This window comes from Ipomoea triloba, chromosome 5 (genome assembly GCF_003576645.1).
Source record: "Ipomoea triloba cultivar NCNSP0323 chromosome 5, ASM357664v1".
Classification (NCBI taxonomy): domain Eukaryota; kingdom Viridiplantae; phylum Streptophyta; class Magnoliopsida; order Solanales; family Convolvulaceae; genus Ipomoea; species Ipomoea triloba.
The window spans coordinates 20,966,140-20,980,165 of record NC_044920.1 but is presented as its reverse complement, the minus strand read 5'-3'; the positions used below and the strand labels follow the sequence as shown (position 1 = coordinate 20,980,165).

The window sequence follows — 14,026 nt, the reverse complement described above, 5'->3', positions numbered from 1 at the left end:
GCAAGTGCAAGTAAAAACCATGACTAAAAAACATATTCACAAGATGGCCACATATGCTCAAAAGGAAGAAAGAAGGTTTATTAAATGGAACAGCAAAAAATGCAAAAAACCATGCATATTCAAATAAAAACATACCAATTTTACATGGTCCAGTGACTTCGACACTAAATTCCCGCCTCCCCACCTTTATTTTCCAAGAGAGGAGCCTTTTCACTGCTGGACTCGATGTTTATCACCAAAATGTCATTAGCCACCTTCATTTCTTTTGCTTTTCCCCATATCACATAGTAAAATCCAATAACAATTATAATTGAGCCCACCAAACTGCACAAAAAATCTAATGATCAGTAAATAAGCAGATAACATTCTTGCAAACAGGCATATGATTGTAAAGGGAAAACCAATAACAGATTAAAGCCAATTTCCCGAGTTCGATCAGCAAGAATGTTAATATCAATTTGTATGGAGTAGAAAGTTTATACAAAGGAGATCACAAGCACCTTCCAACATAGAAAATATCCCCTAAGAAGATGATGCCCAATGCAGCAGCAATCACTATCCCTAATGGATGGAACAGAGCAACAAAAACAGGTCCCTTCCTGCGTACGCACCAGACCATTACACTGACTTGGAACGCAGAGCCAAAAACCCCCTAAAAAGCATAATTAAGCAAAGAAACATACATTGAAAAGTTTAGTTGAGGTAGTCACGATGATGAAGACACTTGCACACTGACTAAGATTTAAATTTTCAAACGAAGTTGCCCAATTTTGATAAGCCATTAAATCACAAATACAAAATTGTGGATTCACAACTCAGGAATTAGAGATAAATGATTGGTTTTACACTCAGCTAAGATAAGTGTAATATGCCTAAAAGCAAGGCCAATTATGATAGTAGAGCTATGAGAACACAAAGAGCAAACTACATGCATAAGATTTCATTTATGGGCATCAAGCTTTTAGGCTGAGATAAAATGTTTTTAAAAATGGATTGAGCAAAATAGCTTCAGGAGGGCAACCTAAAATAAGTGTAATAGAGGAAGCAAATAACTGACCGAGTATAGAACAGCAAGTCACCTCATATCAGGCGTTAACATCCATGCATTTAAGTCCCTGCCCACAATAAGAGCGATGACTGCAGATAGAATGGCCGTAAAGAAGAAGTAAAAGAAGACGGTAATTCTTAAGGATGGATGCCTGCAGATAGAACAAGACCCTACACAAATGATAAACTGAAGTTTCTAACCTAAGGAAACCACAATCTGGCAGTTTCTAACCCTAAACCAAGTACTTATTTGACAAAGGCCAAGATTATGAACTAGTGATTTTTACCTCGCACCAAAGACTTGAGGAAGAACGACTGGCGACCTTTGAGACCTGAGACGAGCCGACGGCGACCTCTGCTGTATGAAGAACACTAGAGGCAGTCTAGGGCGATAGCAATGGAGACGAGCCGGCGGCGACTGTGGCGTTGGACGGCGAAGGAAAGCACCGTAGCATAGATGTGTGGCGAGGAGAGGAGACCGGCGGCGAGGGCGACGCGAGTGATAACGACGGCGGCATGCGACTGGAGTGGATTTAGGAAGGGGCGAAGGGAGTGATGAATCGCGATCTGTTTATATTTTGGGGAAGAAGCGGCGAAATAACCCTAGTTATCTGAGTCTGAAGTACGTACTTCAGACGTAGATCGTGTAACGCGACTTACAAAATAATTAAATAGTGAATTTTTATGGTATGCAGATTGTACGGTATTTTAAAAAAAAATTAAAAAATAATTAAATAGTGAATTTTTTATTACAAAAATGCCACCGCGTCACTTTACGCGTCCGGTGTTTTAACTCCGGACGCAAATGGTCTTATATTTTTGATCTTTTTTGTACTAGTGTGTTCTGTGTAATCCAGTATAAGATATTGATATGTTAGAGTGTTTTTTTGTAAAGTGCGTGATGTATGTTACCAAAGAATGGGGACTAGTATGCATTAGCATTGTCAGGCAACAATGGGATCATTCACTATGTATTTTAATAGGAACCAGTATGCATAAATTAATTGTGATTCATATGTTGTCATATATGCTTTATTTGACCATTAAGTTGACTTTTTTTTAAAGTTACTTTAATATCATAATATGAATTTAATTTAATTTGTGTTCCCTTTATTGTTTAAACTATTAGGTGCACATAATTATACTTTCTCTCTTAAGTTAAGATATGGTGGGAGGATACATCAAAGTATTTCACCTATACTTGGAAGGTAAAGTTAGAACTTTTTCTAATATGGACTCTGATGAATGGGGCATAATGACTCTAATAGATAATGTTATAGAAGTAAGATACAAAAATGATGATAATTTGAGGTTTTTTAATAGTAATGAGAATGGATTAATTGAGTTAGTTAATAATTTGGAGACATGAAACTTAGTAAACAATGTTTTGAAACCTAAAGTAGTAGAGATTTGGGTTATCATAAGGGTGAATGGTCAAGAAGAAACATGTGATGCAGATGAAGTAGGGGTGATTGGTGAAGAAGAAATATGCAATGGAGATGAAGCTGAGGATAGTGTAGAGGATTCTGATTGGGAAGAGAGGGATTCTGCTGATGATGATTACTACTAAGAGTTTTAAAAGTATGTTGATCCCAATGTGGAGTATGGAGGTGTTGAAGTTGAAGTTCCTAGAGTTGAAGTTGAAGTTCCCAGAGTTGTGAAGACTGGAAATGCAGAAAATATAGCACTGACTGATGATACATTAAATCCTTTTGATTATAGGGTTGAAACACATGCCGGGGTACAATCTATTAGGAGGGTTATTCCTAAATTACCATCTCCATTGTGGATTGACAAGACATTTATTAATAAAGGTGAGTTCAAAGAGGCAGTCAAGGTGTATGCTATTCAATTTGGGAAGGAACTAAAATTCATTAAGAATGATAAAGTGATGTGTGTTGCTAAGTGTAAACAAGAGGACTGCAAGTGGCAAGTAACTTGTAGAAAGGATAAGGATGAAAAGTTGGAAGATAACTACCCTTAGATAAATTGTTCATGGATATATGACAAGAAGTTTGTGACTTCATCTTTCATAGCAAAAAGGTGGAAAAATGAAGTTACTTCAAATAGTACTTGTTCAATGAATGAGTTTAGAGAAAATGTGTGCACTGATGAACATGTTGACATAACTAAAGACAAGCTTACACAGCAATGGCCATGGCTAAGGCTGTAATTAAGGGAGAACTAGAGGAGAACTTCAATAAAATTTGGAGTTATTGTATGGAAATCCAAAAAACAAATCCAAATACAACTTGTGTGGTGAAATTGTTAGATTTAACCTATGAAGGGGGTAAGAGGAGGTTTCTTAGAATGTATCTATGTTGGGAAGTATGTAAGGAAGGTTTTAAGTTTTGTAGGCCAATCATTGGGGTTGATGACTGCCATCGTAAGAATAAAGCATGAGGGATGCTACTAACTGCAATTGGTGTTTATGGTAATGAAGGCATATTCCCAATTGCTTATGCTATTGTTGAAGGGGAGAATAACGATTCATAGAGCTGGTTTTTAGAGTTGTTGAAAAGAGACCTTGGGCTGGGTTTAAAGAGCAAGACTATAGTTTTATGTTTGACAAGAAAAAAGGTCTCATTTCTGCATTTGAACAGGTGTTGCCTATGGTAAGCCATAGGTATTGTTTTAGACACTTGCATGGTAATATGAAAGTTGCTAGTTTTGGTGGGCTACCAATTAATGATGCACTTTGGAAAGCAACTAGGGCAACAATTGTACCCACTTTCTCTGTAGCAATGGCTGAGTTAAGAGATTTGGATACTAATGTTTCCTAATGGTTAGCTAACAAGCATCCAACAGAGTGGAGTAGGCCTCATTTCTCCAAGACGGCTAAGTGTGATATGCTAGTAAACAATATATGTGTTAAATGTGGGAAGGGAAGACAAAAGTATTGTTCGTGTATTTCATATTAACACTGTACAGAGATGCTACCTATTTATATACATAGGTAATGAACTATTCCCATATAATTCAAAAAAAAAAAAAAAAGAAGAGAAACTAGGCTAGGAGGAGAGCTCTAACTGCCCCCTCAATTCTCTAACCTTTCTTATTAATCTAACACTCCCCCTCAAGTTGGAGCATAAATGTCAATCATGCCCAACTTGTTACAAATAAACTCAACCCTGACCTTACTAAGACCTTTTGTGAACAAATTTGCTAATTGATCACTGCTTCGAACATAGATGGTAGAAAGTAGCCCTTGTTGAACCTTGTCCCGCACGAAGTGATAATCTACTTCAATATGCTTAGTGCGTTCATGAAATACATGATTATTTGAAATGTGTATAGCAACTTTATTGTCACACCACAAAGGAATAAGTTTATTCACCTCTACACCAATCTCCCCAATAACATTACACATCCACGTTACCTCACAGGCTACATGAGCCATCGCCCTATATTCAGATTATGCACTAGAGCGAGACATAACACTCTGTTTCTTACTCTTCCACGAGACCAGATTGCCACCAAAGAACACACAATATCCAGTAGTGGATCTCCTGTCACTTGGTGACCCAGCCCAATCAGCGTCAGAAAATGCTTCAACACTTACATGCCTATGATTGGCATATAAGATCCCTTTCCCAGGAGCACCCTTCAAGTACTTTTCAACCCGAACTGCAGCTTCCCATTGAAGTTTAGTAGGGGACGCCATGAACTGGCTCACCACACTTACTAGAAAGGCAATATTAGGACGAGCGATAGTAAAATAGTTCAACTTACCAACCAGTTTCCTATACCTCTCTGGTCTTCAAGAAGCTCCCCTCACCAGCTACAAGTTTAACACTCTGGTCCATAGGAATCTCACAGGGCTTGGACCCTAAGAGCCCAGAGTCTTCAAGTAAATCTAGCACATATTTTTGTTGTGACATAAATATACCTCTCTTAGAACAAACTACTTCAATCTCAAGAAAGTACTTCAACATCCCTAGATCTTTCGTATGGAATTTCTCTTTAAGAAAAGACTTGAGCGCACCAACTCTCCTTGTATCATCACATGTTATCGCTATATCATCAACGTAGACAATTAATAAAATATTGCCATGGTTAGTGTTTGTAAAACAGAGTATGATCATAGGCACTACGACGCATGCCAAACTCAGTGATTACACCACTGAACCTCCCAAACCACGCTCTCGGAGGCTGCTTTAACCCATACAATGATTTCCTCAGCTTACAAACCTTCTCATTCCCCCCACCCCCCATGAGCAACAAACCCAGGTGGTTGCTCCATATAGATTTCTTCAACCAAATCACCATGTAAAAAAGTATTCTTAACATCTAACTGATACAATAGCCAACCATTAACAACATCTAGAGAAATAAAAATTTGCACAAAAGTTAACTTAGCAGCCGGAGAGAAGGTTTCTATGTAATCAACTCCATAAGTCTGTGCATACCCTTTAGCCACCAGGCGCGTTTTAAGTCAAGCTACCGAACCATCGGGGGTTGTCTTGACAACACAAATCCATTTATAACCAACCGCAGTTTTCCTGGCACGAAGATGGACAAAATCCCAAGTCTGATTATGTTATAAGGCTGTCATTTCCTCTTCCATAGCGGATCTCCACCCATCATGAGACATTGCCTGGCACAATGTTTTAGGAACAAACACATAATCTAGCTAGGATATAAAGGTACGAGAAGACTTTGACAAATGGCCATAGGAAACAAATGAAGAAATAGGATGACAGCAACTACGTTTACCTTTTCGCAGGGCAATCAGGAGATCATGATCATTTGACAGAGGTTGTGGTATGGTAGGAGGATTTACTCGTGCGACCATCGGCACGACCATATCTCTGCGCCGTCGAGAATACACTTGCGTAACAGGGGGTATTACTCTAGAAACAGACTCCGTTGTAGGAACATAAACAGTGATAGTATACGTAAGAAAATTATCTTCTAACACTGGGGACATACTCCTGGTAATACTGTTAGAAAACACAGTGTCCTCAAAGAAGGTGACATCAGTGGAAACCAAATACCTACCCACATCAAGAGAGTAACACCTATACCTTTTTTGAGTCCGCGAATATCCCAAAAAGACACACTTAAGTGATTTAGGATCAAGCTTTCACCCCAGTGAACGAACATCTTGCACAAAACATGTACATCCGAAAACTTTGGGGGATAAGGAAAACACAGACTTGACCTTGGAGTATGGAGGATGGCATCCTATTAATGTAGAAACAAGCAGTGTGAACAACATCTGCCCAAAACACTTTAGGTACTTTCATCTTAAACAAAAGAGCATGGGAAATTTGAAGGGGAATAATGTGAAGTGAGGGTGGCTGCTGAAAAAGAACTACGTGAAGTCGAGGTGGTTGCTAAATACTGATGAAGTAATGACTAGAGGTGTAATAAAGGAAAACAACCACTGACCAAGTCAAAGGCAAAAAGGTCATTGGGGCTTACTAAATCAAGAAGGCATGTGAAAAGGAAATACATGACATTGAAGTTTAGCAATGACTCAACTACACCAATTGAATTAAATTGGCAGAAGTGAAATATGAACAATTCAATTTGTTATATACCTACCAATGACTTTAATTTTGAACCAGAACTTGTTATTTTGTGGTAAAGCTTGAATCGAAACTAATTGCCTAATGTTTTGTTATTTTGTGGCAAAGCTAGATTGAAAACTGATTGACAAGTTTGGTTGCAATTGACAGGAATGAAATGAATTTGAGATTCTCTTATTGTCTTAACAGTTCTGTTATTGCAAAGCTAGATTGAAAACTATGTTGGCAATTGTTTCTATTTGAAAGGCTGCGTATTCTCTTATTGTCTTAACAGTTCTATTATTGCAAAGCTAGATTGAAAACTGTGTTGGCAATTGTTTATATTTGACAGGTTGTGTAGTACAATTATTTAAGTGTTTCATATTGCCTAATAATAGTTGATACTAATAACATAATGCTTTAATTAAAATTGAAGCCATTGTAGTATAATTACACAATTGCTTAAGCAATAGGTACCGTTTTAACCACTTGACCACCACCAATTTACAACAAACCACTACAATCACTACTAACAAAAAAAAAAAAAAAAAAAAAAAAAAAAAAAAAAAAAAAAAAAAAAAAAAAAAAAAAAAAAAAAAAAAAAAAACAACCACAACTCTACATGAACAATTGAATTTCAAATTTGCAAGTGAAAAAATCTAGAGTGCTAATCTTCAAAGTTGGAAGAAAACAAATCTTGTTTTTGTGAAACAAGTGGTTTCTCTACCGGAGTGTACTGTATTATATATTACGATTAATAATTTTAATCTAGAATTGTATTACGAATAGGAAAGTAGGGAATAATATATTTTATCAAAATTGTATTACAATATTTTAATGTACAATTGTAGTACGAATATGAATTGTATTATCATATTTTACAATATTACGCAAACCTTAAGAGTGTAGGAGTGTTTTAGGCGGGAAGTTAAAATGAAGGATTTTGTTTTATTAATAGTATAGATTATGTTGCAGGGAAATATATGTACTGTATTATATATTACGATTAGTAATTTTAATCTAGAATTGTATTACGAATATGAAAGTAGGGAATAATATATTTTATCAGAATTGTGTTACCATATTTTAATGTACAATTGTAGTACGAATATGAATTGTATTACCATATTTTACAATATTACGCAAACCTTGAGAGTGTATGAGTGTTTTCGGCGGGAAGTTGAAATAGAGGATTTTGTTTTTTATTAATAGTATAGATTACGTTGCAGGGAAATATATGTACCGCATTTTATATTACAATTAGAAATTTTAATTTAGAATTTTATTACGAATAAGAAAGTAGGGTATCATATATTTTAGGCTAAAGTGTCATTTAGCACCATGAACTATATCCAATTATTCATGGCGCACCCTGAACTTTCATATCGTATATATCGAACCACAAAAAAAAAATCACCTAGAACTTTTAGCAGGTTTTCCTGTCTTCTTGCTGACATGGCGCAACCTTATGTGTCCATGTAAGCATTGACATGTCAGCAGGAAGATAGGGAAACCTGCTAAAAGTTCTAAGTGAATTTTTTTTGTTTGTGGCTCGATATATACGATATGAAAGTTCAGGATGCGTCATGAATAATTGGATATAGTTCATGGTGTTAAATGACACTTTAGCCTATATTTTATCAAAAATTGTATTATCATATTTTAATGGACAATTGTAGTGCAAATATGAATTGTATTATAATATTTTACAATATTACGCAAATTTTAAGAGGGTAGAAGTGTTTTGGGCGGGAAATTAAAATGAATGATTTTGTTTTTATTAATATAGTATAGATAGATATATAATTAAAAAAATTTATCCATGAATCGCGGGTAATTTACTAGTGTGTGTGTGTGTGTATATATATATATATATATATATATATATATATATATATATATATATATATATATATATATATATATAATATTAGGATTTGGAACCAGTGAGATCATCATATCTGCACGAGATTGTGAGAACAGATCCTAACCATTCTTTATTTATGCTCAAGGGTTCAGATTTATTTTGATTACATCTTAATTTAAGCTATTATTTTTTTTAAATAATAGGGGGCTTTTAGTAATTTGGGTACCTATGTGAATTATTATATTTATGTTTTCCCGAGATTTCCTTTGTTAGTTTCCTTGTACAATTCTTTCATTATTGGCTTTCTCTTTCCTTTCCGTCTATCTCCCTCCTACAGTCTCTCTCTCTCCATGGACGGCTCCTTGTTCCGACGGTCAAAGAGGCGAAGGGCGTCATCTACTCATCTTCATATGGTGTGCAAGGTAAGTTTTTGGTTTCTCCCTGTTTTTTAGAATGGTTATGAGTTGTGTATTTTTATTCGGTATTCTTAGGGTTTTATTTTCCTGTTGTTTTCCGGCGTGTGTGTTTGTTGGGGTGAAGAAGTGGTGAAATCACCTCTGATGGAGTCAAATCTGGGTTCCACTAATGGTATGCCTGAAGCTTCTGAGGAGTCTCCTGCAACTTCCATTGATGTGAATGTAGTTCTAGAGGATGATAAGCATAAGCTTGAGCAGAGAATCTTGACTTTAGAAGGTTACTTGTACTTCTATTGGGCTTTTATTACTGCTGCCTGTATATTTTTAATGATTTTCTGGATCTTGATGGATGGTAATGTTCTATAGTCTTGCAGGGGAAATTGTGAATTTGAGACTAAAACAAAGATCTTTGGATGAAAAAAGAAGAGAAGCATTGAATAAGATAATAGACATCAAAGGTGAACTCAGTTTGATAATTGTGTGTTTTTAAATCCTTCCTGCTTATATATTTGATATCTGAGTTGCTAAAAGCCAATCATGGGAAATGTAGGCTGCATTAGGCTATTTTGTAGAGTTAGGCCATGTTTACCAACAGATAAGAGGAGATATCATCAACCCCTTTCAGTTGAATCAGAGAGGATTATGAAGTTACAATTCAGGTAAAATTTTGGGANTTTTTTTTTTTTTTTTTTTTGGTTTCATGGTTTTCCTAGTTTGTGTTTGTGGATGTTCATTTGTTTGACTGTTGTGGTTGTGGGTTGGGTGTTGTCGTTGTATTTGTGCTGGGGTTGGCCAGCATTTTAATTTGTTGTTCTTTTGAAAGTAGTTTTTGCCGTGTGTGCGTCAGAGGCAGTGAGTCTGTGCAGACACATGTATGTTAGTGTCTTGTGATCCTGTTCTTTCGATCTTTGCATTTTTGAAGTGTGTGTGTCTTAGACATGAGGTATGTGCGGGCGTAGTTCATTTGGGTATGACTGTTTGATATGCTCCAAATCCGCTTGTGGTCTTTGGCTAGTTTAGATGCGTGCATGGAAGGTATGGAGTGTGTGTGAAGAAACGTAATTTAAACCTTAATATTGCATTTTGAAGACGCTGTGTGCATTGCATTTTTTGAAGGTTTAATATTGGGTTGCCTGTGCATTTAACTTTGATGCGTATGTATTTATAGGAAATGAAGATGGCAGGATTCAAAATGTGGTTCAAGATAGTCCAAAGGAAAGCTGTCGGTGAGATTGGACTTGGGGACATCTTGAACTTGCATGTTGAGGATATTCCAAAGCGCATGGGGAGGTGTTTGCATGCCGTAGATAATTTCATGTTGAGCCTATACTTTTCAGATTAGATTTGGTCATATTATCTAATCGTTTTTTAGTTTGAATGTTGAGTTTTTTTTTACATAGATGTAATAAATACATATTTACGCAGAGTCTATTAAATTTATTTATTATTAGTTATCTTCGTTTATTTATTTGATTCGTCATATGCACACACAAATGGGTGTACACGCACTTGCAACAGCTCCATATCTTTGTATTTTGGGATCGCACAGTGTAATGCACACATTTAAGACCAAGATTGCACACCTGCTCTTAGGCACGGTTATTACCATTTTACATAACGTATCAAATTATGGACGAGTATTGGTTTGAGATTAAAAACTACGTACACAAAATGCTGACGCACTGCTAATGTACTACGTATTATTTTATGGTCGGTTATTCGCTTGGGCAAATTGAACTACTATAACATTTAATGCACACACGACGTTTATGTTATATGCACACTCAAATGGATGTTGTTGCCCCGAAAATGGTTGCCACTTAATTATTATTGACACGTGTTTAGAAAAATGCACACACAATTGTTTGATTACCACATGCTTTTTATTTCATTTTTTTCTTTTTTCTTGTTTGATTACCACGTACATATTCCAGGTTGTCATTTTAAAAGTTTTGAGCTGTTTTAAAAATAGTTATTGGTAGTGGGATGTGTGCGCTGGAGTTATTGGGTATGTGCGTGAATGAAATACACATTATTCTCATTGAAATGCACACTCTGTAAACCGCTTATGCACACACCTACATGTTGGGACAAATTAATATTGCCGCTCGTGGGGTGATTAGGTGGGTTTAGTTGCCGCTTAAAACAACCTATGCACTCGTTTACGTTCAGGTTACGCACACACCCACTGATGTGTCTGCACACGCCATGGAGAAGCTGATTACAATCTACCTAACGAATAGACAAAATTTCATTATTCTCATTGAAATGCACACGATAGACTACACACATGCACACACCTTTGCCTAAAACCATAAATTTCATTATCAGAAAAGCACACACGCTAAACAAAATGCAAACTACTCTAATGTCAAACATTTACATTCAATATTTCGCTTATGATCAACAACGCCGAAACACACATTACCTAGAACTATGCACACGATAGACTACACACATGCACACACCTTTGCCNTTTTTTTTTTTTTTTTTTTTGGTTTCATGGTTTTCCTAGTTTGTGTTTGTGGATGTTCATTTGTTTGACTGTTGTGGTTGTGGGTTGGGTGTTGTCGTTGTATTTGTGCTGGGGTTGGCCAGCATTTTAATTTGTTGTTCTTTTGAAAGTAGTTTTTGCCGTGTGTGCGTCAGAGGCAGTGAGTCTGTGCAGACACATGTATGTTAGTGTCTTGTGATCCTGTTCTTTCGATCTTTGCATTTTTGAAGTGTGTGTGTCTTAGACATGAGGTATGTGCGGGCGTAGTTCATTTGGGTATGACTGTTTGATATGCTCCAAATCCGCTTGTGGTCTTTGGCTAGTTTAGATGCGTGCATGGAAGGTATGGAGTGTGTGTGAAGAAACGTAATTTAAACCTTAATATTGCATTTTGAAGACGCTGTGTGCATTGCATTTTTTGAAGGTTTAATATTGGGTTGCCTGTGCATTTAACTTTGATGCGTATGTATTTATAGGAAATGAAGATGGCAGGATTCAAAATGTGGTTCAAGATAGTCCAAAGGAAAGCTGTCGGTGAGATTGGACTTGGGGACATCTTGAACTTGCATGTTGAGGATATTCCAAAGCGCATGGGGAGGTGTTTGCATGCCGTAGATAATTTCATGTTGAGCCTATACTTTTCAGATTAGATTTGGTCATATTATCTAATCGTTTTTTAGTTTGAATGTTGAGTTTTTTTTTACATAGATGTAATAAATACATATTTACGCAGAGTCTATTAAATTTATTTATTATTAGTTATCTTCGTTTATTTATTTGATTCGTCATATGCACACACAAATGGGTGTACACGCACTTGCAACAGCTCCATATCTTTGTATTTTGGGATCGCACAGTGTAATGCACACATTTAAGACCAAGATTGCACACCTGCTCTTAGGCACGGTTATTACCATTTTACATAACGTATCAAATTATGGACGAGTATTGGTTTGAGATTAAAAACTACGTACACAAAATGCTGACGCACTGCTAATGTACTACGTATTATTTTATGGTCGGTTATTCGCTTGGGCAAATTGAACTACTATAACATTTAATGCACACACGACGTTTATGTTATATGCACACTCAAATGGATGTTGTTGCCCCGAAAATGGTTGCCACTTAATTATTATTGACACGTGTTTAGAAAAATGCACACACAATTGTTTGATTACCACATGCTTTTTATTTCATTTTTTTCTTTTTTCTTGTTTGATTACCACGTACATATTCCAGGTTGTCATTTTAAAAGTTTTGAGCTGTTTTAAAAATAGTTATTGGTAGTGGGATGTGTGCGCTGGAGTTATTGGGTATGTGCGTGAATGAAATACACATTATTCTCATTGAAATGCACACTCTGTAAACCGCTTATGCACACACCTACATGTTGGGACAAATTAATATTGCCGCTCGTGGGGTGATTAGGTGGGTTTAGTTGCCGCTTAAAACAACCTATGCACTCGTTTACGTTCAGGTTACGCACACACCCACTGATGTGTCTGCACACGCCATGGAGAAGCTGATTACAATCTACCTAACGAATAGACAAAATTTCATTATTCTCATTGAAATGCACACGATAGACTACACACATGCACACACCTTTGCCTAAAACCATAAATTTCATTATCAGAAAAGCACACACGCTAAACAAAATGCAAACTACTCTAATGTCAAACATTTACATTCAATATTTCGCTTATGATCAACAACGCCGAAACACACATTACCTAGAACTATGCACACGATAGACTACACACATGCACACACCTTTGCCTTAAACATATCAGCATGTACAACTATACAACCCTCATGCAAAACCCTATTTTTACCATTAATAGAAATTTGCACCATCAAGAAAACTACAATGCACGCTGCTTCTACACATTAAACGCAATAAGATGCACCAACCATAACCAGGAAACGCACACACAATAGAAAAATGAAAAAAGGATTCCGCACACGCCTACCAGGACTACGCACACGCTAGACTACCCACATGCACACACCGACGGAACCCATAACAATTTCGCAAACCCACATGCACACACCGACGGAACCCATAACAATTTCGCAAAACTGCCATAACCAAATTCCCACAATCTTTCATTTCCCAACACTAAAAAATACCCCTTGGAAGCTACAACAATACAACACTCATGCAAAACCCTATTTTTAGCATTCATACTACTTTGCACGCTATAGAAATCTAAAATGCACACTGCTTCAGCAAAATGCACCCACCATAATCAAACAATGCACACACTTGCGTAACCAAGTACATATTCCTAAAATTCGATTTACGTACCGGCAATGTTCGTTGCCATGGAAGACTCCTGGACAATTAGAACTAATTTTCTTCCTTTTATAACGAGTTGTGTGTAAAAACCAGACAAAAGATCCCAAAATAACCTGTACTGGTTTACCATGATTAGGATTTCTTAATATTTGGAAATTATTTTGCCTACAATTAATTTCTATCATAGATCCTAATCAAATTACAACTCTAACCTTTTCTTTTTATTTTGTCCTAATATAATTCATATTTTAATTTCAATCCTAACCATTCATTCCAGTTTTATAAATGGCTAAGATGGGATCTCATGATCTCATCTTATAAGGTGATCTCATTGGATCTAGTCCCTATAATATTATATAAAATTTATATTTAATATTTAATTAT

At 36.2% G+C, this 14,026-nt stretch overlaps 1 protein-coding gene and 1 long non-coding RNA gene across 2 annotated transcripts; one reads left to right on the top strand and one right to left on the bottom strand.

Moving 5' to 3' along the window:
* Positions 1–608: 608 nt before the first annotated feature.
* LOC116020832 lies at positions 609–1,678 on the bottom strand. The gene is made up of 3 exons (XR_004098854.1): positions 1,335–1,678; positions 1,058–1,199; positions 609–652 (listed from the first exon to the last, which is right to left on the bottom strand). It is a non-coding gene; the product is annotated as an uncharacterized LOC116020832 (long non-coding RNA).
* Positions 1,679–8,715: 7,037 nt separating this feature from the next.
* LOC116021163 (kinesin-like protein KIN-14U) lies at positions 8,716–10,642 on the top strand. The gene is made up of 4 exons (XM_031261775.1): positions 8,716–8,849; positions 8,968–9,120; positions 9,218–9,301; positions 10,012–10,642. The coding sequence occupies exons 2-4, from the start codon at positions 8,988–8,990 to the stop codon at positions 10,071–10,073; spliced, it is 279 nt and encodes a 92-aa protein (XP_031117635.1). The 5' UTR covers positions 8,716–8,849; positions 8,968–8,987; the 3' UTR covers positions 10,074–10,642.
* Positions 10,643–14,026: the final 3,384 nt, after the last annotated feature.